The 23,941-nt window shown below is 37.9% G+C and overlaps 1 protein-coding gene across 18 annotated transcripts in view; it reads left to right on the forward strand.

Annotated features, from left to right (window-relative positions):
• The first annotated feature begins 355 nt into the window (after positions 1-355).
• The window catches only part of LOC128022664 (gastrula zinc finger protein XlCGF46.1), a 33,220-nt gene continuing 9,634 nt past the window's right edge, over positions 356-23,941 (forward strand). For 3 of the 18 annotated variants that reach the window (XM_052610428.1, XM_052610437.1, XM_052610445.1), the window contains exons 1-12: positions 356-511; positions 2,327-2,477; positions 2,628-2,819; positions 3,083-3,229; positions 4,433-4,556; positions 4,642-4,725; positions 7,816-7,899; positions 8,763-8,846; positions 13,411-13,494; positions 13,963-14,046; positions 19,742-19,825; positions 20,457-20,540. In XM_052610428.1, the coding sequence (XP_052466388.1) occupies positions 2,433-2,477; positions 2,628-2,819; positions 3,083-3,229; positions 4,433-4,556; positions 4,642-4,725; positions 7,816-7,899; positions 8,763-8,846; positions 13,411-13,494; positions 13,963-14,046; positions 19,742-19,825; positions 20,457-20,540 (1,096 nt within the window). In that variant the 5' untranslated portion in view covers positions 356-511; positions 2,327-2,432. Of the gene's footprint in view, positions 512-2,326; positions 2,478-2,627; positions 2,820-3,082; positions 3,230-4,432; positions 4,557-4,641; positions 4,726-7,815; positions 7,900-8,762; positions 8,847-13,410; positions 13,495-13,962; positions 14,047-19,741; positions 19,826-20,456; positions 20,541-21,235; positions 21,320-23,941 lie in introns of all 18 variants that reach the window. The other 15 variants (XM_052610426.1, XM_052610427.1, XM_052610431.1 and 12 more) reach the window with 15 other exon arrangements.

Consider the following 23,941-nt stretch of genomic DNA (forward strand, 5'->3'; position numbering starts at 1 on the left):
ATTAAAATTATAATATTAAGTTTGTATAATTACTGTTTATATTATTTTAATAATTCAAATGATCTGTTTAGTTTAGAGGCATCGGTATCTATATTGACGATACTAGGCTTGAAAATATCGGTATCTGATCGAAAATTAAATAACAGTTTTTTTGTTTGTTTGTTTGCTTTTTATTTCCAGCATATAAATGTATTTAACAAATGTAAACTACAACAAAGAAATACAAAATATACAGTATAAATAAATAAATAAATACAAATAATTAACAGAAAAAAAAACAAGTATGAGATCATCATATAAATAACATAGAAGCTTCACAAAGAGACTTAGTGCGTTTTGCTTTACTGTTTTTCAACCCAAGTAGTCTACCTGCGTTTCTATTTTGCTCATGAACACTTTTAGTGACGTTGCAGCAAGTGTGCGCGTTCTCGTGGAGCTTTTCCGGTGGCGTTTCCTGTGTTTGTAAACTGACTTGAGTGGGAATAAAAGAGCGAAATAGAGCTGAACTAAGGTAAGATGTATGCTCACTACGCGTAGTGTTTCAATAGAAACGATTATTACTGCTCTTTTATCGCTCGGGATGATGTGCTTTGGTGCGCCTTTAGAGGCCTCGAGAGATAACCGTTAGGGATTTGATAATAGAAAGCCATATATGCACGAAACACACATGGACGCGTTTAAAATAAACTCCAGATACTGATGCGAGTTTAATAGGGTTTGAAATAACGAAGCTCGACTGAATGAATGGGTTGTAAAATGAGGATTGATGGCTCGCCAGCGAGCTGGGATGCTTTCTTCATGCGTGCTGTGTAGAAGTTATCCTTTCATCTGCCTACATTTATTTCAGCGTGCATGAATGTATTCGGTGTCGGCTGTTAAACGCATAATTTAAGTCCTCTGCCTCTTGCAGTACTCGGTTTTTTTAAGGCTGGAGTCCACCAGCAGCACACTTTGTGGGTGTCTTCCATTAGCTAACTGTTAAAACACCTCAGTCGAGTCCAGAGCACTTCATTACATGGTGTGGATTTGTCGGATGAATGAAGAAGGTTAAGAGAAACAGATCTAAAACTTCATATCCTAATAAATGCCTTCCTGTTTAAAGGGGCATTATTACACCGCTGATCAAACGCACGCGGGATTTTAGTTGATTGATGTTACTAGACACACAGTCTTTGATTTAAAATACTACAGAGATGTCTTTAATTTGTTTATAAACAATCTAATACATTTGTATGGTACTCAATTTAGTATACTACTAGAAACATATATTTAACATTTTAGAAAGCTGATACTAAAGCAATGATCCAGGAGAGCACTAAGCATGAATTTGGGAAAATCACTGTTGCATGGATTGTTGCTTTTAATAAAATGGTGACAACAACAATATAAGAAACTATTTGCCAATAAATCGTGTTACAGATGCCTAGCAGTTTAGCGAATCAATGTGCAGTCCAGGTGTGTGTTCATTGGCACTTTGCAGGAGCTTCAAAAATGCTTTATCCTGGTGAAATTTCAAGTCAAAAATGTCCATTTAGTAATTTTCATTTAAGTCAAAGTATACACTGGTATTTATCAAAATATTTAGCGTATGCGTAGCCTTTCAAAGTGTAGTCCATTTGATTTAATGTGCAAAAACGTTTTAGTCCATGCGCACAAACTCGTGTGTTCTTTGTTGTCACTGTTTGGTTTCATCTTCAACCGAAACAATGGTCTGTTAATCTTACCAACTTTTTCCCAACAAATCTAGTGATTATTTTAGTCAATATTATGGCAGGAAAGCAGCGTTGCCATATTAGCATCTGCTCTGGCTCTTGGTTGAGTTTTTGTGTGAATCATGACAGATAAGGAGGCAATGACGAGGATCTGGCTACGAACCAAACATCAGACCAAATGGTCTGTCTGTTTTGTAATTTTGGAGTCGGATCCCAAGGATCTTTAGAGATGCTCCTTTTACCAAGCATGCAGAGCACCATTTTATTAGGTCTCTTTTGAAAGAATTCACACTCAGGCTCAAGGTTTTTGGGATAAATTCTAACTTTCACTATGCCTAGGAGCCAGAGCTGCTGTCAAATTGGCATGAATGTATTCCGTGAGACACTTTAAACACAAATCGACACATTTCTGTAATCAACATCATCTAATATTTACGTCACACACAGTTTGAGTTTTAGGCCTAGTAATCTCAATGTATGTGTTTGAGTGCTTCCTCCAGTGGATGAGAGCCTGTAATTGTTGTTACCCACCCTGATCAGTCTTACAACACTTGCTGTATTTCCTTTGTGGATGTCTCATGTTTCTACTCTAATTCATCTTTGTCACCGCAAAGAAAAGACATTGCTGCCCCATGGTAGAGTCCGCTGAGACTTGCGTGACACTTGGTCCAAACTGACGTCTCATCTGCACATCACGTCTCTCAACCGCTGTCCTCCACCATGTCACACATACCCGGCAGCTCGGTCCGGGACCACATGAAATGGGTTAGTTCTCCACACGTTTCACGCTGCAGGACATCTTATTTTCCTCTCTGGGCTTATTCGGTTTTGGATTTTCGTTTTAAATCTTGATCCAAATCCCTTAGTGTTTACACTTGCACCAACAACAGCTCTTGTATTCTTTGTCTTGTAAAGGCAGGGCTGTTGGGATGTGAAGCGGTGCTGTCCAGCATGGCTCTGATGCAGGCCAGCTCCATCGCCGCTCCTAAGAAAATGATGTCGCCCTTGGGTCCGGCTTCAGGCCACGGTTCAGCTCAGAGGGATGCTCAGGACCGTGGGACGCACGGACACATGGTCTTACCAACGAGCATGACCTGCCCTCCACTGGTTAGGAGACACCGCCAAGCTATAGATTACTGAGTAGAGATGCAAATGAGTTATAATGGTTAAATTGGTGATTTTGTGGTTATTTTTATATTGGTTATTTCTGAAAAAAACAAAACACTCATAACTAATTTTCATGAAACGGCTAAAGACGCATCTTGCATATAATAAAAAATCGGCTCTTAACAGCACTTGTTGTCCTTCTTTATTGTCCTCATTTGTAAGTTGCTTTGGATAAATGATCTATTGTGTTTGTGTGTCTGTAGCTTCTGCGGAAGGAGGCTGATTTTACAGCTTCCCGACTGCTGGATGAGAAAGAAGTGAGACCCGATGAAGACATGCAGCTGAAGAAAAAGAACAGGAAGTCAGGAACACCCTCAAAAGTGAGAGAGCAGGAGGGGCAAGCGGGGAAGGTCAGTGTGTGGGGGTAAAGTTTGTCTGAATACACTGCTTTCTGGGACACATTTTCAGTGTTATTCAGTCGTGTGAGAGGCTTAATGAAGAATATTGTACAAAATATATATATATATTTCTTCAACTGTGACATTACAAGCATTTCTCCGGGCTGTTCCTGTATGAAAATGGTGTGTCTGTGGTGTTGTGGGGGAGGAGGTGGCTGGTTTTGGTCGGGGGGTGGGGTGCTCTGTAAAGGGAGGGGAACGCCGTAGCACAATAACTGTTATTGTGTCTTCACAGCACCGGTGTCTGTCTGCTGGGATTTAAAGGGCTGGGATTTATAGGAATCAAGCATATCTGCTTCTTTTGAAGTGTGGTACTTGGCTAGTTAGTTTAAGTTTAGGGTCCTTTATGTGTGTGGTTTTTTTTTTTTCGTACGAGTCCTGTCTATATGTCTTTTTATACTCTGCATTTAAAGGAATAGTTTACCAAAAAAAGGAAATAGTTTAATTTATTCACTCTCATGTTATTCCAAACCTGTATCCATTTGTCTTTATTTTGCAGAACATATATTAAGTGTTTGTGTGTGTGTGTGTGTTTTTCCCATTTAATAAAAGTTAATGTGGTTCAGTTTTCTTTTGGGCCCCTCTGGCTTTTATGAAATGTGCTCTTTTTTGTTCTGCAGAATAAAGAAAGTTATACAGCATTGCCGTGTGTAAATTCATTTTGGTATGAGCTATGCAATAATGTGCATTGCTCATCATTGAGTATTGCGCAAAAGAAGATATTTAAAAAGGAATATTACATAATTGTCATACAATGATATTTGCCCCTTCTTTTCTGTGACTTGATTTCCCACGTGGGTGACTCATAACTGATTTCTACATTTCTAACTGGAATACATGGTTTTGTGCTGCAGGCATGGTTTTGTGTTTCCTGCATTTAATGGGAAATGTATGATGCATTTGAAACTAAAAAAAAAAAAAAAAAAGATGTAAACTGTTTTTGGAGTATAAGTTACCTTTTTTAAAGAGTACATTATGAGTGAATAAAGACTCAGCCTGTTCCTCTCACAAAACTGTGTAGCTTCAGAGGGTTTGGAATTTATATTTGGATAGTTTTTCTCATTATTTCGTTTTCTTCCATGTCCTTGCAAATTCCAATCCCTTGGAAAAAGCGATCAGTATAATTAAAATGTCTTCCATTCATTTTCCTGATAGGCGGTTGTGGATGAAAATGGAAATTGTCCACTTTCAAAAGTGCAGAAGAACTTTATCTGTGATCACTGTTACGGAGCGTTCAGGAGCGGATACCACCTGAAGAGACACATTCTCATTCACACTGGTATGAATCTCTGTATACTGCTCATGTTTGATTGTGGTGATGTGGTAATCACTGTTTAACACTTGAGTGTCTGCCTTTATCACAGGAGAAAAGCCGTTTGCTTGTGCTGTGTGTGACATGAGATTTATTCAGCGTTACCACTTGGAGCGACACAGCCTCACTCACACTGGTATGACTTGTTCCTCTGCATTTTGATTTGAAACAGTAATAGTTACCTTCGTATTTGTCATTTGACAAATGTAAATAATGTGCTTTTAGACGTAAGATAGTTTATTTGTATGTGAGTGATGAATTGTTGGACTCATAAGCTGCACTAGAATATTTATTTATTTTGTTTAAAATTGAACTAAATTCCATCGTTTAGATATATAATGTGAAAATATTTTTTTGAATTCATGTTCTTGCCTTCCCCTGATTCAATACAGTAAGCATTTAATATTAATTTAAACTGAGCTGTGAGGTCAGGAGACACTAAAGGCTGATTTATACTTCGGCGTCGAACCAACGGCGTAGCCTTCGCATAGATACACATCCTAAAGCGTTGTCTGATGTGCACCTCTCCAAAAATTGAACAGCATGTCAATTCTGTGCGGACTGCAAGTGCTGTGATTGGTCTGCTAGAACCCCTCCCTCCCTATGTACTTGAGTTTTGTGTGTTTATGTGCACTTTAATATATTTTAATGTTACACCTTCTTATAGAAATAAAACAAAGCCAACAAGAAGTGTTTCCACATTTATTATACTAAATAGCATTGAAGTGAACAGCTAGTGAAATGTAATTTTTGTTACAGCCAGAGATGGCAATAGAGAGGCCAAAGTTTTGTAGTGCAATTTTTATATCAAGTCTTCTCCCTGTACACTTACTGTTTGCACCTTAGTTAAATGACTTAATGTTTGGCTTCAGCTTGTTTCCCAAGCGGTGATCGGACACATTTGATCAAAAGCCAAGTTCACACTACACGACTTTAAATGTTAGCAGATCGCTGGGCTGTTCAGTCTTGAAGTCGTTGTGCTGTGACGCATAATAACATTTGAAACAAGAGTTGTTTATTTGAAAATAAATGTGGGGAAGGAATTGGCGAGCGTTGTTGTGTAGCTCACTCAAAATCAAGTGACCTTTATTTGTGTAGCTCTTCATACAATAATGATAGTGTCAAAGCAGCTTTACAGAGTCATACAGGAAAATAGTTAGTCAATAACCCAGGAAGACAATAACAGTCACTTTTCCAGATAAAGTCAGTTCATTGATGATTCAGTGATGTCATCATCCAGTTCGGCTCTCTTCCAATAGTGTCTGTGCAATCAGTCAAGTGTCACCATGTACGTAAGCAAGCCAAAGGCGACGGCGGCAAGGAAGCAAAACTCCATCTGTGACAGAAATGGAGATAAAACCTTGGGAGAAACCAGGCTCAATCGGGGAGGCAGTTCTCCTTGGGCTAGACAAAACCAGCATTGCGTGGACAAAAGCACTGATCACCCACTGATTTGCCCCCGATCACAACCCGACCTGTCGTAAACTCGTTGATTTGTAAATCAGGCTAAAAATCCTGTAGTGTGGACTTGGCTTATGTTTCTTGAACTGCGTAAATCCTAACTAATTCTGTTACATTATGTACATCTGTACATTATTCTTAAGTAAGCACCAAAGCAAAAATCATGCACTGTCTCTTGAATCAGTGAAACCCTTATGGCTATATGAAGCTTAAAGGGTTAGTTCACCCAATAATCAAAATTATGTCATTATTAACTCACCCTCATGTCGTTCCAAACCCGTGAGACCTCCATTCATCTTTGGGACACAGTTTAAGATATTTTAGATTTAGTCCGAGAGCTCTCAGTCCCTCCATTGAAGCTGTGTGAACGGTCTACTGTCCATGTCCAGAAAGGTAAGAAAAACATCATCAAAGTAGTCCATGTGACATCAGAGGGTCAGTTAGAATTTGTTGAAGCATCGAAAATACATTTTGGTCCAAAAATAGCAAAAACTATGACTTTATTCAGCATTGTCTTCCGTGTCTGTTATGAGAGAGTTCAAAACAAAGCAGTTTGTCATATTCGGTTCGAACAAATGACTCTTTCTCGAGTCAAGAACTGTTGCATCGGTTTTCAGATCACCAGTAGTTCTTTCGGACAGTTCGATTCAATAAACCGGTTGAAGAAAACGGTTCACTGGTTCTTTTGCGCTCGACGTAATGGCGTCATTGGCGATGATTGCTCTTGATTCAAGCCTTCGGTTTACCCGTGCTCATAACACTAGCACAGAATCAGTTCAGAATCAATCACCAAAAGAATCATTTCAGTTCAGATGCTCTGTGTGTCGGTCTGCTTCACGCTGAATCACACATGCGCAGTATCATCAGCTCCTCGGTTCACGAATCTGACGCGTCTGACAGAAACGGTTCTTGACTCAAATTACTCCGGGATATTGGTTTGTTTGAACTCAGAGGGAGTGTTAGACACATTAAAGAAGTTCACAGCTTAAGTCATTTGTTGATTAATGCTTAATGGCGACGCGGACCATTTAAAACGATGATTCGTTCGCCAACCGGATGTTGCAAACGGCTTTTTGAACTCTCTCACAACAGACACAGAAGAGAAGACAATGCTGAATAAAGTCATAGTTTTTGCTATTTTTGGACCAAAATGTATTTTCTATGCTTCAAAATATTCTAACTGTCCCTCTGATGTCATATGCACTACTTTGATAATGTTTTTCTTGCCTTTCTGGACATGGACAGTAGACCGTGCACACAGCTTCAATGGAGGCACTGAAAACGGAGGTCTTACTGGCTTGGAACGACATGAGGATTAGTTATTAATTACCATATTTTCCGGACTATAAGTTGCACTTTTTTTCATAGTTTGGCTGGTCCTGCGACTTATAGTCAGGTGTGACTTATCAAAATGAATTTGACATGAACCAAGAGAAAACATTACCGTCTCCAGCCGCCAGAGGGCGCTCTATGCTGCTCATTGCTCCTGTAGTCTACACTGAGCAGCATAGAGCGTCCTCTTGCAGATGTAGATGGTAATGTTTTCTCTTGGTTCTAAATAAGTGCGACTTATAGTCCAGTGCGAATTATGTTTTTTTACTCGTCATGACGTATTTTTGGACTGGAGCGACTTATATTCTGAAAAATACGGTACATAATTTTGATTATTGGGTGAACTAACCCTTTAATATTTGTAATGAGGACATTTCAGCAAGGTTTTGATTCTGTGTAGACGATGATTGAATTTGCCACTCTGTGCATTTAGGAGTGAAGCCGTTTGCTTGTTCCATGTGTGACATGCGGTTTTTCCAACGCTACCACTTGGAGAGGCACAGCCTCACTCATACGGGTACGTGTTGTCACATTGGACAATCCCTCAGTATTTACTTTTTACACATTAGCACTCTTTAAAAATGTTAAAGCAAAGTTTTATGAAACAAGCATCATCTTTATTTACATGACCTATAATTGATATCAAAGTGTTGCACAATTTTTTTTTTTTTTTTTTTTTGAGAGGTTGTTTTCGATATATGTGACCCTGTATGTGAAATCCAGACTAAAGTTTCAATATCTATTTATGCGATAACAAGCATCAAAGTTTGATTTCAAACATTAATTTTATTATGATTTCAATCTTGTGTTAAAGATATAAATGTTTTTTTTTTTCACAGAATGTTCTACATCTTTATGAAGGATGATTTTATGTTGATGAAGAAAAATGACTTTAGCTGGGTTTTAACAGGCAGGGTCACATATGGTAAAAAATAGTGTGCTCTCATTAGTCTTTTTAATTATACAAACCCCAAAAATGGATACTCATAAACAGAGTTGCAGATCATAGTGCGTCTACACAGAACAGAAACCTTTATTTTATTTGTTTTTTAAGGTCTCTTCACACCAATAAGAATGACACAAGTCTAAAATACCTGCTCTTTTGCACTAAAGCGCTATTCACTCCATGTATTAAATATCTCTCTCTTTTTTTAAGCATTTGAGCAATTAGAAATGATGCTAAGAATATAGTACTACTACTAGGCTTTCAGACTAATTTGAAATGTCAGAATAACCTTTAGATCAATATTAATATCCATTTAATCAGATGAATGCTAGCAGTACTAGTTAGTAGAATTGCTGTACTTTTGAGTAAGCTGTCATATGATGTGCAGAACTACAATTTGAAGACCGTTTATTGATATTTTGTTCTACGTTTAGGGGTCAAACCATATGCTTGCACCATGTGTGACATGAGATTTTTCCAAAGATACCACCTTCAGCGACACAGCCTCATTCATACGGGTACAAGTCATCTCTACCCACTGTACTGCTGCAACTTTCTGCATTGCTTTTGTTCGTTTGACTGACATTTTCGAACCATGCGGTGTTATGCTCACTCTGCAGCTCCTTTATGCTTTTGCTGAGCATTCCTGCATGTTGTCATGCACATAAACCTTGTTGCCTTTTTAGCATGCTAGATGTGTTCCTGGACCACAAAACCAGTCTTAAGTCTCTGGGGTATATTTGTAGCTATAGCCAAAAATGCATCATATGGTTCAAAATTATTTATTTTTCTATTATGGCAAAAAAATGTAGGACATTAAGTAAAGATCATCTTCCATGAAGATATTTTGTACATTTCCTTATTTTTTCAACTTAATTTTGACCATTTTGAAAGGAGATTTTCTCAATATTTAATTTTTTTTGCACCCTCAGATTCCAGATTTTCAAATAGTTGTATCTCAGTCAAATATTGTCCTATCCTAATAAACCATACATCAATGGAACCTTATTTATTCATCTTTCAGGTTTTGTATAAATCAATTTTGAACAATTGACTCATATGACTGGTGTTGTGGTCCATGGTCATAGATATCGTCTGCATGAGTCTTACTTCGTCTGTGAGGCAATCACAAGTCCCTGTTGGAGCTTCATATTTAATATTCAGAAAAATTGCTTTTCTCTTTCACCTCTATCTTTGAAAGGAGCCCTGCTTATCTTTGTTCTAACAGGAAATTTTATTGAAAAAAATGTCATTGTGGTTGGCTTTTGAGGAGTACTGCAGATGATCTTAAGTTCTGAAGGTGCCCACAAAGTAACATCTTAATGAAGAATGACAACTTCATTAGTTTTCCTCCCAAAGTTCCACTGATTATTTTATCATGCATTCAAAATCTCAGTCTCTAACCTGACAATCATGGTTCATGCATATATCCCATAAGCTCACTTACAGATTTCATATGCCGCGTTTTCACCGAAATTACTTGGAACATTTGTACCAGGAACTTTTTTTCCCAGGAACTTTTTCCCCTCCCAGAGCTGTTGCTTTCTGCGTTTCCACCGCAGTGTAAAGTACCGGGAAGATTAGGCAAATAGACTGATGACGTAGGTCTGCGCACGTTTCTCAATACTATAGTACACTGATTTTGGAATAGTATTTACATCCTCGGTAGTTCAGACTTTGTGCATTCGACTCGGGAGTGTGATGTCCGCGACGACGCAAATCCGGTAATTCTGCAAACAGCAGCGTACTTGATAAGCTCAGTCAGCTAGCCTTGGCTACTGCTATTTTCCTCTGTATATTTACAATAAAACAAAACAGGATATCAAATACCACTGCCTCCTTTCGTTTTCATTTAAACATAATAACAGCTGCAGAAATGTAAGTTCAGGGATGTGTGTTTATTAGGGCTGGGATAAACGATTATTTATTTTTTTTACGATTAATCTAGCGATTATTTTTCGGATGCATCGATTAATCTAACGATTAATTTTTTCAGACCGATTCGATTTTGCTTATCTCCCCATTAATTGACTACTAACAATTTATACATGTTGATTTACATATCTGAATGAAAAAAACATGAATTCCTTAACATTGCAATATATGTTTATTGCTATTAAAAATTATAAAATAAAGGACTGACTAAGAATGCATCACTTTGCACTTGTATAGAGATAGCATTCAATAAAACCTTGAAGCCTTGAAAACACATAGCTTACTGAAACGAGCTTACTGACCACATAGGGCCTAGCTTACTGAAAAAAAGTTCTTCTTTCAGATGAAAATAACAACTTGATGTCTAGCATTCAATAAAAAATACTTGTTTAGAGCAATTGAAAGAATACAGTAACCAATGTAAACTTGAGGGCTTTAAGATAATACAGAGAGTGCTTTTCCACAAAAAATTTACAGTGGGAGCCAGCAGCCTGTCATGGAGAAAAAAAACTCTTTGAATGCTCCACGTGAAACTTCTATCGTGTCTAATGATTTTGGTTAATATGCACGAGGGAGAGAGAGAGAGCGAGCAAGACAGCGCTCGTGTAGTTTGAAGACTGAGTGCACGAGCGCGCGTGAAACTTTGTTTTTTTTCGCCCTTTTTCTATCGTGTTTAATGATTTTGATTAATATGCACAATGGCGAGAGAGAGCAAGAAGCGCTCGTGTTGTTTGAAGAATGTAAGCTCTCTCTCGTACGCACCCTGTCAGGCGCACCGTCAGGCGCCCTGTCATCACTCCCCAATCAAATAAGGCTTTGACAGTCGCCAAAAAAAAGATCAATGCAAACCCCTGGATTGGTTATATAACGCTGGACAGAATGTTGATCCGGCCATCGCGTATATTCAGCACACACAAGGTAAACGTTTTGCAAATGTTTTTTAGTGAAATAAAAACAGGTCGACAAATCGATGCGCATATTTTGCGTCTACGTATTTTTTGCGTCGACGTCATCGATGACCTCGACGCGTTGTCCCAGCCCTATTGTTTATATACACAGCCATTACAATAAAACGAAATATTACATAAATCTGTCTTTTTTTATTTTCATTTTAACATATAGATAAATTGAATACAGACCAAAGATCACCTGTTAGATTTATCCAAAACAAATTATATTTTATGTTTAACCACTAAAGAGACATCAGAGCCAGTGGCTCTCTCGCTGATCGCGTGGGGTTCACCGTCTCCGAGATCGGTGAAACACATTTTTAAATGGGTGCTGTTTTTATAAATAAACCACAGATTTGAGTTTTAAACTACATTCTCACCTGAAATACTTTTAAAATTACTTTTCATGACAAGAACAGTAATATTTTGAAAATGATCTGAATAAATGGTCGTTGAACCCAACCAATGCTGCGTGAACTCAACCAATCAGGATGTTTAGCGCCCAAGTCCCGCCCCCGAAAGTTCCGGAACTTTGAAAAATTACCACCTCGCCAGCAGGGACTATCTGAGGGGCATTTTTTTACCAGGAACTTTTAGTTCCTGGTTCCTGTGGTGGAAACACACAGAGTACCAGCCCAAAGTCCCTAGTTCCTGGGTAAAGTTCCTTCGGTGGAAACGAGGCTATAGCTTTACATTTTAAATGGTGCAAACAGTTTATCCTCCAGTTGTTAGTAAGTAATATTTTCTGGGCCCCACTTTATTGACTAGCCAAATTAGGCCTTGCCAATATATGTATCCTTGTGACAACATTAAATGTCAACCACAACAGATAGATGTATTTATTTATTTATTTTTTTTGTGTGTGTGTGTATTCTAGAGCTGCATGATTAATCTTTACAAGATCACAATCTCAGTTCAAACTCCCAGGCGATCTTATTTCGCAATGACACAGAAAATTCACTATGTCTAAAATTCACTTCACAAAATCAAATCTGCATTCGAGCTGCTGTTGACACAAAGAGAGCAGTTATCATGTTTAGGTATGAAGCAGCTTCACAAACAGTCTTGTCAACCACAGTAGTATTTCTGGCTAACAGTCATGCATAGTATCACTGAAGTAATGAAATAAAAGTATATAGTTAGGAGGATATAAATAGTGATGTCTATGTGATCAAAACAGAGCAAATCACCTTTTGAAAGTAATTGGTGCTTGGTATTTGTATATGTATTAGTCATTGAGTCATTAATGAGTCATTCAAGAGATTCCTTCAAAACTGCTGATTCATCAGTAATGAAACAAGTTAAGTACATGTGAGTCATTGAATCTTTCATTATTATTATTATTATTATTATTATTATTTAAATAATTGAACATTTTAAATGTACTACAGATATGAATATTTTGTCACAGCCTCTAGTAAATTACGCATTATTTTGTTTATTTCAGAATAATGGTAAAATCGTTATCTCTATTTGACAAAAGAATTAAAAAAGTCATCCTGATTCCCAGAAAATAATGTAGCTCTAGTGTATACTGTGGTCTTCAAATATGTGTGGATGTGGTTTTATGTACATTGGTACTACACCAGAGACACGGAAACGAGGAGGAAGATAAACGCACAGATCACTACAGACTAAGGCTGAGGGCTATGACAAGAAGTGTTAGTCAACAGAGATTTTGCTGTATTGTTTATATTGTGATAGGTAAATATACCTGTACAGTGCAGAACTGCTTAAAGTTGGTGACAAAGCATGTGTGCACACTCATCTCTCAGGCGCGCTGAGTTATCTTTCACAGCTTAGGTCAAATTCACACAAAATTGTCAAAATTCCCATTTGGCAAGTGTAACTGAAAACGGGAGTAAAATTTAAATAAGTAGTTCATGCTGAATTATCGCTTTACGTTTGCAATGTTAAAAATAATCTTTTACTTGTTGAATATCCTATTTCCCTTGGAAATATGTCATATTTGGGAAGACATTTCATGCTAACCTTTAGAATCGGTGTTAGTAGCTGCTAGCTATTATTAGCACAGTGCCCTATTAAGCTGTGCAGCCACCTTTCACATGCTTTTTATGTGCTTGCAAACATCTCTTGCACTCTGTTCTTGTGAAGCATGCCATTTTAGCAATATCTGTAAACAATCAGCTCATATACATGGTTTAAATCTTATGCATAATTTGCTCTGGTCATCTAGGGGTGAAGCCGTATGCTTGCTCCATGTGTGACAGGCGTTTTTTCCAACGTTACCACCTCCAGAGACACAGCCTCACACATACGGGTGAGCCGTCTCTCCTTACCCTTTACAGTGCTCTACTTGACTACACCAATGCACAGATTAGCTCTGTTGCCAACCTGTCAGTGTTTGTCACTATATTGTGTTAATTTTTTTTGGACTGTTACCTTGGCAATGAAGATGGGTTTTTAAAACCTACTTGAAACTTGATTTCTACTCTCACGAGATTATAAACTAAACGGGGAATTGCGAACATAGGGAAACCTTTAAATATTCCCTCAAATGTTTCTGGCTCAGTATTATTAAACAGTTGGCAGCAATGCTTTAATACCTACTACACATAGCTTTTTATAGTTCATCCCAGCAAACACAAGCAAGCAAAACAAGTTTCCAAATATATGTTTGACTGCAACAAACTCGAGTTTGGGCATAGTTACAGACAATGCAATGGGGTGTTAGACATACTGAAAGTTTTTATTCATCAAAATTAACATTTTAGTACTCTGTGTTTAGGAGTGAAGCCGTATGCTTGTTCCTTGTGTGACATGAGGTTTTTTCAGCGTTACCACCTGCAGAGACACAGCCTCACCCATACGGGTATGAGTCCAAGGGGGCAATGCACATTTAAGCATATGAAACAAACACTTAAGTTTGCAGCATTTATTATATGGCAGTCACACCTTCCATGAGTCTCCATGTGCATTTTGGCTTTTTTGTGGGGATAAACACAAATTATTCTTTTTCTTGTTATTTTGAGTTGCACCCATTTTATTTATTTAATTTTGTCAACAGTGTCATCTCCAGTGACACAGTCTCAGCCACACGGGTGTGTGTGTCATGACTGGCCCATTCTCAGGGAACTGTGCCATATCCCAGCACAGAAATTCTCTTTTGGTTGTTTGTTTGCTTGTTCAAAGAGGTTACTGTTGAAAGTTACTGCATCCTAGAAATGATATTTTCCCACCTTAGCCCCAAAGTGTAGGGCATTGAGGGACACCTTGGTAGGTACATCCTCACAACATTCAGTTTACTAGTCAACCAATGTGTTTTTTATTTATTATTAGTTGTTAACTATGTGCTTAAATTAATCTGGTAAGGTTAGGTTTAATGGTGCAGTAAGTGATTTCTGATAAACGCTGTCAATATTTATAGTCAACACCCAAACAAACACACCGCTAGCAAAAAGAAACACATCCCTGCCTTCATTGCTCCAACCCCAAACTCATGAAAATGCTATCCTACACAAACAAACATAATTATTTTTCCCCAGAAAGCACAGAGAAAAGATAACTTGCAAATATTTTGATTTTCAACACATTTTCTCAATAATCACTTACTGCACTTTTAAGTTTGGGTAAAGGGGTATGGGTAGTGTCAGCAGCAGTGTTTTTTAGTTTTTTTTGCAGTGTTGGAAAAATCTATTGCAACATGTAACTGTAATTCCCACCCCTGTCCAATTGGTGATGAGTGCACTATTATCTAGTATTGTCAGTTCTGCAGTCAGATTGTGCAGAGACGCATCTGTTTCCTGAGGTCTTGTCCAGGTGGCCATCTAGTAGACAAAGTCTTTACTGGGGATATGTCATTGGGTCTCATCTAGTTGTCCTGGTCTCTGCTGGCATTCAGGGCAGTAGAGGTCCTTTCTAGGTGCTGATCCACCATCTGGTCTGGATACGTACTGGATCCGGGTGACTGCAGTGACCCTCTGATCTGAATACAGACTGGATCTGGTGGCTACGGTGACCTCGGAATAAGAGAGAAACAGACAAATATTAGCGTAGATGCCATTCCTCTAATGATGTAGCAAGTACATAGGGTGTTATGGGAAGTGTTCCCGGTTCTGGTTGTCCTAAATAATGCAGCCTAAAAACCCTTTAACAGATTTGAGTCATTTGAGACCCTTGGGCATGACAATGAACCCCCAGCTGCTTCTCAGCTGCAGCAAAAATGGCTGCCCACTGCTCCAGCTGTGTGTTCACTACTCACTACTTTGTGTGTGCACTTGGATGGGTGAAATGCATAGCAGAAATTCCTAGTATGGGACACCATACTTGGTCTTACGTCATCATTACATCAAGATGACTGTCAATAAGATCATCAAATGAAACCACTGATGACCAGCGGTGTAAGTACATAGTAGTTAAAGACACCTAATATAAAGTTAAAAAGTACCTTTTTTCAGTGGCTGATTCTTGAGCCGTAACCAGAACCGAAATATTAAAAACACTGATCAGCCACAACATAAAAGCCACCTGCCTACTCTCGTGTAGGTCCCCCTCATGCTAATAAACTCTGCCGCATCAAGACATTGACTTCATAAGACCTCTGAATGTATCCTGTGCTCTCTGGCACCCTATACATTAGCAGCAGATCCTTTAAGTCCTGCGAGTTTCAAGGATGGATTGGATTGACCCTCCAAGTCCTCCATGGATTGGATTTGTTCATCCAGCACATCCCATAGATTGAGATATGTGGAATTTGGAGGTCAAAGCAACACCTTGAAGTCTTTATCATGTTCTTCAAGTTATTCCTGAACAATTTTGTGCAGTGTGCATTATTCTGCTGAAAGAGGACACTGCCATCAGCAAACAGCACAGCCATTAAGGGCTCTTTGTAGTCTGCAGTAATCTTTAGGTAGGTGGTATGTGCCAAAGTAACATCCACATGAACTCCAGGACTGAAGCTTTCTTACAGAATACTTCCTGCGTCATCCTGCATTCTTCCCATAATGCTTCTTCTCCTGCTGCCATCTCTTCCCCAGGTAATCAATGCATAGACACTCTATGATCCAGTTCTGTTGCTCATGTGTCGTTTTAGGTGCTTTCTGCAGTTGAAAACATGGCCTGATCTGCAGCTATACTGTTCTGAGACCGCTCTGTGTAATCAGATCAGACAGGCTAGCATTCACTTCCCACATACATTAGTGAGCCTTGGGTGCCCATGACCATAACTCCAGTTCACTGGTTGTTCATCCTTGCACCATTTTTGGTAGGTCCTGACCACTGCAAGGCATTTTTTTTTTTTTTTAGATTCTCTGAGCCAGTCTTCTCACCATCACAGTTGTCAGAGTTCCTCAGATCGTTTTGCTTGCCCATTTCTCCAGCTTTCAGCACATAAAATTCAAGGTCCATTGAAATAGTATATTATATCAATCAACCCTCTGTGGACACTATGGGTGTGCAGCGAAGCCAGTATTTGTATCTGTATTTGTATCTGTAACAATCACAGAATTATTTGTATCTGTATCTGTATTCGCATAGAACCGGAAGTAGGCGGACCTTGAACCGGAACTTTTTACAGTTATAGTTGCTAAGACCATTATGGTTTTAGAGCCTTTTTTTTCATAGTTATCACTGAACAAATATCTGGTGTTTAACCCTTTAACTGTCACCCCGTCCCGAATAAGGGACACCTACGTTTACTTCACTATATTTCACAATATTACAATCAAATCTAATCTTGACAAACTATATATGGTTGGAAAGGTATAAGACTCCCAAATATATATTTTACCAATGTTTTTTGTTAAATTATGTAGGAAAAGTAATAGATTAATTTATGACAAGAATACACCCTCAAAATCTACATTATAACAGGAGTTTTGACCTTTGTTAAAAAAAAAAGACTTCTTCGTTGCCTTTTTCTCCAACACATTTTAGAACAAGTCAGTCTTTTGATTTTTATTTGTGCTTTGACTATTTGCCCTATTAAGTGTTCTAAAGTATAAAATTTCTAAAAATAAATCGATCATACAAATAGAGAGCTTTCATGACAAACGTTTAGTAAGAGATTGGAGAGTTTGATCGATGCTTATTCCATTCATTCATGTATCATTTCCTAGCCTATACGGTTTAAATCGTTGCCTTTTAAATATACAGAAATTGTAGAACATGTATGATGTATTATTTTAGTTGTTATTATTCTTGCCAAGCTCTGATTTCTGAGAGATGCACAGAGAGGCAACATCAATGTGGTGTTTGATATGCGCTCTTTTCATTCATTTACATTGATTCACTTCACACACTCATTATTGTGTGACTTTAGGAGGTTTGTGTAAAATATTGTGCTGATCCTCTGGCTTATATTTGGACGTTTTTGAAGCCATTATCCATTATTCCTTTCCAAATAAGGTATTCGGCTTCGGGCACACCCCTAATGGACACCTTGGCAATTGAAGTTTACTTGCTATATATATATATATATATATATATATATATATATATATATATGACATTCTAAAATCTAAATAAGTGACATTGACAATAGCCAAGTATGGTGACCCATACTCAGAATTCACACACACACCGTGAACACACCACCAGAGCAGTGGGCAGCCATTTATGCTGCGGCACCTGGGGAGCAGTTGGGGGTTTGGTGTCTTGCTGTCTTGCTCAAGAGCAGCTCAGTCATGGTATTGCCAGCCCGAGACTCGAACCCACAAGCTTAGGGTTTGGAGTCAAACTCTAACCATTAGGCCACAACTTCCCCTGAGAACTATTAAATGGAACTATAAAGCGCAAAAAGGATTACTAAGGATTAATGAGCTGCTGGATTCATGAATATTAATCAGGTTTTGTGTGTTTGCTTGAACTGATTTGTTGAAATCAAAACAGGGTAGATAATAGATGAGCACCAGAGTAACCGGATCAACCTGGTTCTTGACGCATACAGCGCTATGATTTCCGCGAAGCAGAAAACGCAGACAGAATCTCAAAATCCAGTCATGAAAATGAAACTTACATTTTAATATGGACAGTCACAGAATTTGTCAAGGTTAGCGTAAATGAATCAAATCAAATCTCCATATGGACCAGTATCTGTAAATGTTAAGCCGCAAAAGTTGGTTGAAATATGAATCCTGCAGGTTGTGCACGTCTCTGTGTGAATGAATGAATGGCAGAGACTTGAGGGTTTGTTTACTACATAGACTGAAGTGTGTGACGGTTGCAGTAATTTCAGCATCTGCCGTATCAATCAGGACATAAATACATAAGTATAAAGAATGGCATTGGTTTTATTTGTAGTGATTTTATTTTTATTTTTAATTAGCATATTTTTGTGTTTTGCTTTGGTATCAAAATTGGTACCAAGAACCTTGGATTTTCACTGGTACCTTGGTAAAGTTTGGTACCGTGACAACACTGGTAGAGGGTTGTAATTAGTGGTTGATGAAGATGTGTAATCACCATGGACTAATGGTAGTTTGAGGACTTTTACCAGCCAGTGCAAATGTTCAGTAAAGCTGAAACAAAATTTGTTCTGACATGACTTTGTTCAAAATTACATCATACCAGTCTGTCTTTCGATTGAACTTAAAGTATATCGGGGCATTCAGGGTTATCTATAACGAGTGTCCTCCAAAATATTGGTCCATGCAGATGGTGTGTGTGCAACACACAGAGTCTGCTAGTTGCTACTGCCCATGTGTTAAATTTGTCCATCCATGCTCACCTGCGGTTGAATGTAGTTTGAAAGCTGCAGGAACACAGCTGTGTGCGATATGGAGCGTAACGCAGAAAAAGAAAAAGCTGCAGCAGAGATCGGCCCCTTGTCTAAACATTAACTATTTTCTGGAGGATAGTGAACAGGATGAAGTCTGATTATACATCCATGTCAAACAAACAACCACACTGTGCCTCCACTCCAGAGACAAGATCATTGCACAAAGCCCATCATGTGTGTAAGTCAACACAGCCTACAGTACATGTCTGACCCATTAGAAATCTACACAGAATGCCTAACTTTAAAGCAGTTTCAAACATTGTTAATGATTAGATGGCACCAGCATTATAAACAATGATATTGGTGCCATGCAGCAGCCTTAAAACTATACATCATCAGCGTTTACTAACAATTATCATTTTTCATAGTAACAATTTCATATTAAATCAAAAAGGGGAGTCTGTTAGACTGCTGTTTATTTGCTTTTGCAATATCCGTGTTTTTCCCCCCAAAAAATGTATTTCGTTCATGGGGCACAAATGGCACCATTTCCTGAGAATGAGCCTATTGTGAACACGGTTTTCATATTTGGTTATTATAGTGATATTATTTTAAGGTTATTCATTTATTTATTGTTTGTTGTAGGGCTGGGTAATATATCTACCAATATGATCATGTGCATCTAGTCAGTAAATCTGGTTCCGTGATTACGCCATATCGCCCAATCCTAGCTTGTTGTTGTTGTTTTTGTGGCTGTCTCTTGTGAATATTCTGTTATCTTTGATCCTGAAGTTGCTATATTGAAGCTGATATCCACAAGTCCATTCTAATACTAGTACTCTGCATTTAGGGGTGAAGCCATTTGCTTGCTCAATGTGTGACATGAGGTTTTTCCAACGCTACCACCTCCAGAGACACACCATCACCCATACGGGTATGTGTCGTCTCTTTGCACCCCTCTCACACTGCTGGTTTACTTCAGCATGTAAAATAAATGAACATAATGTTCAAAACTATGAGCTTTTACCATTAAATGTTTATCTTGTTCAGATTTGTTAAAAAGGTTTTCAGTGAAGTTTCCCTTAAGTACACTCACAGTTATTCACTTGATGAAGGAATGACTAATTTCCAGATCACAATTTACTGCAGTGGTTCATGTTTGACTCATAGTAGTTGATTCATTGATAGTTGGTTCATGAGCAGGATATTTCATCTTTATCATTATTATTAAATATATATTTTTTGTTATTTGGAAGACTTTGTGGAGAACAAAAATGTTTATTATAGGCAATATAATCACAGTACACTTACAGTCAGTTAATGAAGATAGAGATTTCTTTATTGGGCAATAATTATGAAAATATGCTTTTCCAAAAACTCTGTCAGATTGTATATTTTGACTGTGAAGCTCTTGTTAGAAACTAACCATGATGTAGTCATACTAACATGACAGCTGGGTCAGAAAGTAAAATTAAGCTGTTATCTTTTGATTCTCAATTAAAATCTGTTAGTATTTTTATTATAAAGATGATGCGTATGGTTAATATTTTGCTTTGGTCATTTAGGGGTGAAGCCGTATGCTTGTTCCATGTGTGACATGCGTTTTTTCCACCGTTACCATCTTCAGAGACACAGCCTCACTCATACGGGTATGTGTCTTTCTATCTTACCCCCCTTAGATCATATCTGAGCTCTGCTTGATGATTTAACAGGAATCTGGAAGTATGCAATTTTAGTGTTTATTAGTTTAGTTCATTACTTTTAGACACGAAAAATGGAGTGTTCCAAATTATATATATATATATTAATTAAATGAATGTGCTCGTGGTTTAAAGTGTATACTGTCAGCTATCCTTAATACTACAGATTTATACATATTATTTTTATAAGGAAATTAAAATTTTGTTCACTTTCATAAACCATTTTACAGTAAATGCATAAATTCAGACCAAAAATGATCTTAATAATCTTCAGTCTTAATGCACTAGTACTATAGAATGATTATTCTTTTCAAAGATTAAGTATCAAGAAAAAAGAGAAAACGCTTCCCAAAAGGAAGAAATGCCTAAATCTGTAAGCTTATAGTTACACTTTAACCCAAGTTTTTCGTCAAAACTATTAGCATATTTCTAATGTGGCAGCATTGCATAGTATTTCATGTCTAGTAGATGCTCAGTTTGTGAACTGCTCTTAGCATTTTATGCTTAACTCACCTTACTTGGCTAATGAGACTGTACTGAAAACTTTTTTTACGTTGTTCTGTGAGTTGAGCAGGATCCATGAGTTCTTGGTTTACGTTGACAGGTGGCAGTAAGGCTAATACACTGCTACTTTGTGCATTTAGGGGTGAAGCCTTATGCTTGCACCATGTGCGACATGCGTTTTTTCCAGCGTTACCATCTACAGAGACACAGCCTTACCCATACGGGTAGGTGAAATCTCTGTATATTTATACATTATTATGAATTGCCTCTCAAAGCAGGGCTCGCAAAATCACTAGCCCGACATCCAGAGGCTATTTTATCTTCAAGTCGAGCTTCCAAAATGCATCACCGCCCTGTCTTGAATAGCGATATGAAATTACTTCCTTGATTCACATTGTTCACTTGCTTGTAATGGTGAAACGGATCATAGATCATTCAGGCATAAGAAGAGGCAAAAGAGAAATGTTCTTTTTTTTTACTCGCACACAGAGAGCAGCGTTTCAGACAGCACGCAAACACAGAATTGATTCCTCTTTTGCGTATCCTTGAGCTTGAATGGGCACATAGACACAATTATCTCAAAATAACACTCTCGACAAGTATTCCCATGTCTTTCTAACGGTAGAGAAAGAAATCACACATGTACCATTATATTGGATACCTGCATTCGTTCTCAAAGGGACAGCAGGCTATAAATATATATATATATATATATATATATAATTAAATTTTTTTTTTTTTTTTTTTGCTAATTCTAGAAATTATTCAATCTGTGACTCCAAATCTGTAATATAATCTGAGCTGTGATCCGTTGCACCCCTACTCTCTAGACTTGTTAATTGAAGGAAAAATGCAGTCACAGAAGTTTGTGACGATACTGATTTGTATTCAGTAAAGTTTAGCCCTGGATTTAATTTATTTATTTGAGTTTTTTTATTCGGGCTAGTTAAATTCATTTTGGACTACCGAAATCTAAAGAATGTAAGCCTGAAAGGCTCCCAGGGATTTAGAAATTTTGCGAGCCCTAAAAAAGCTCTCAGTATGTTATGGAGAGACACGCAATCTGTTTAAACTACAACAAACTCGAGTTTGCATTTCTCCTATTCAACTTGCAGTAAAAAATATGCTGATGATAATGCCACCTCCCTTTTTTTCCAAAGCAGGATTATTTGTTTTACAGAATATTTGCTCATCCGATTACAGAGGAGGGGATTATCAACACAATTAAATCTTTGTGACACATACAAAACTGAAACTTTAAACTGAACAGAGATGACATCACTGAATTCAATGATGAACTGCCTTTAACTGTCACTTTGCATTATTGACACACTGTTTTCCTAATTAATGTTGTTTAATTGCTTTGACACAATGTTAATTGTTTAAAGCGCTATATAAATAAAGGTGATTTGTCTTGACAAAATATAATGTTAAATATAAAATGATTATAATGCACACACAGTACTTTATCTAATTTCATGATGCTTTGTAATATAGTCTAAATTGTAATATAGTCCAAATGTAATATAGTACGCATTTTACGGAGCCCCTCTAATCCCACTTTGTTCAAAAAAAATTATAACTATCTTGTGACCTCAAGAAACTAACTTGTGGCCTTAAGATAAGTAACTTGTGGCCTCAAGATAAGTAACTCGTGGCCTCAAGATAAGTAACTCGTAACTCGTGGCCTCAAGATAAGTAACTCGTGGCCTCAAGATAAGTAACTCGTAACTCGTGGCCTCAAGATAAGTAACTCGTGGCCTCAAGATAAGTAACTCGTGGCCTCAAGATAAGTAACTCGTGGCCTCAAGATAAGTAACTCGTAACTCGTGGCCTCAAGATAAGTAACTCGTGGCCTCAAGATAAGTAACTCGTGGCCTCAAGATAAGTAACTCGTAACTCGTGGCCTCAAGATAAGTAACTCGTGGCCTCAAGATAAGTAACTCGTGGCCTCAAGATAAGTAACTCGTGGCCTCAAGATAAGTAACTCGTGGCCTCAAGATAAGTAACTCGTAACTCGTGGCCTCAAGATAAGTAACTCGTGGCCTCAAGATAAGTAACTCGTGGCCTCAAGATAAGTAACTCGTAACTCGTGGCCTCAAGATAAGTAACTCGTGGCCTCAAGATAAGTAACTCGTAACTCGTGGCCTCAAGATAAGTAACTCGTGGCCTCAAGATAAGTAACTCGTAAATCCTGGCCTCAAGATAAATAACTCGTGGCCTCAAGATAAGTAACTCGTAACTCGTGGCCTCAAGATAAGTAACTCGTAACTCGTGCCCTCAAGATAAGTAACTCGTGGCCTCAAGATAAGTAACTCGTAACTCGTGCCCTCAAGATAAGTAACTCGTAACTCGTGGCCTCAAGATAAGTAATTCGTGCCCTCAAGATAAGTAACTCGTGCCCTCAAGATAAGTAACTCGTGCCCTCAAGATAAGTAACTCGTGCCCTCAAGATACTAACTTGTGGCTTCAAGATAATTACTCGTGGCCTCGAGATAAGTAACTTGTGAGTAATTCATGGCCTCAAGTTAAGTAACTCGTGGCTTCAAGATAAGTAACCCGCAGCCTCAAGATAAGTAACTCGTAACTCGTGGCCTCAAGATAATGAAGTGTCTGACACATGGACCCTTTGTTATTAATCTGGACCCTGTACTGTAGTGCAATGTAATACTTCACATTCTGTGCAATATTTTCATATTTTATATTCATATTTTATAGCATATATTTATACTTTTGACATGTATATAGGCTACTTGTTTATTTACCAACTTCTATTATCATTTATATTCCTTTAAATGTCTTGATGTGCACATCAACTGTGACACAAGATTTGTCCCCCAGGTTAT

Source organism: Carassius gibelio, chromosome A11 (assembly GCF_023724105.1).
Source record: "Carassius gibelio isolate Cgi1373 ecotype wild population from Czech Republic chromosome A11, carGib1.2-hapl.c, whole genome shotgun sequence".
In the NCBI taxonomy this organism is placed as follows: Eukaryota; Metazoa; Chordata; class Actinopteri; order Cypriniformes; family Cyprinidae; genus Carassius; species Carassius gibelio.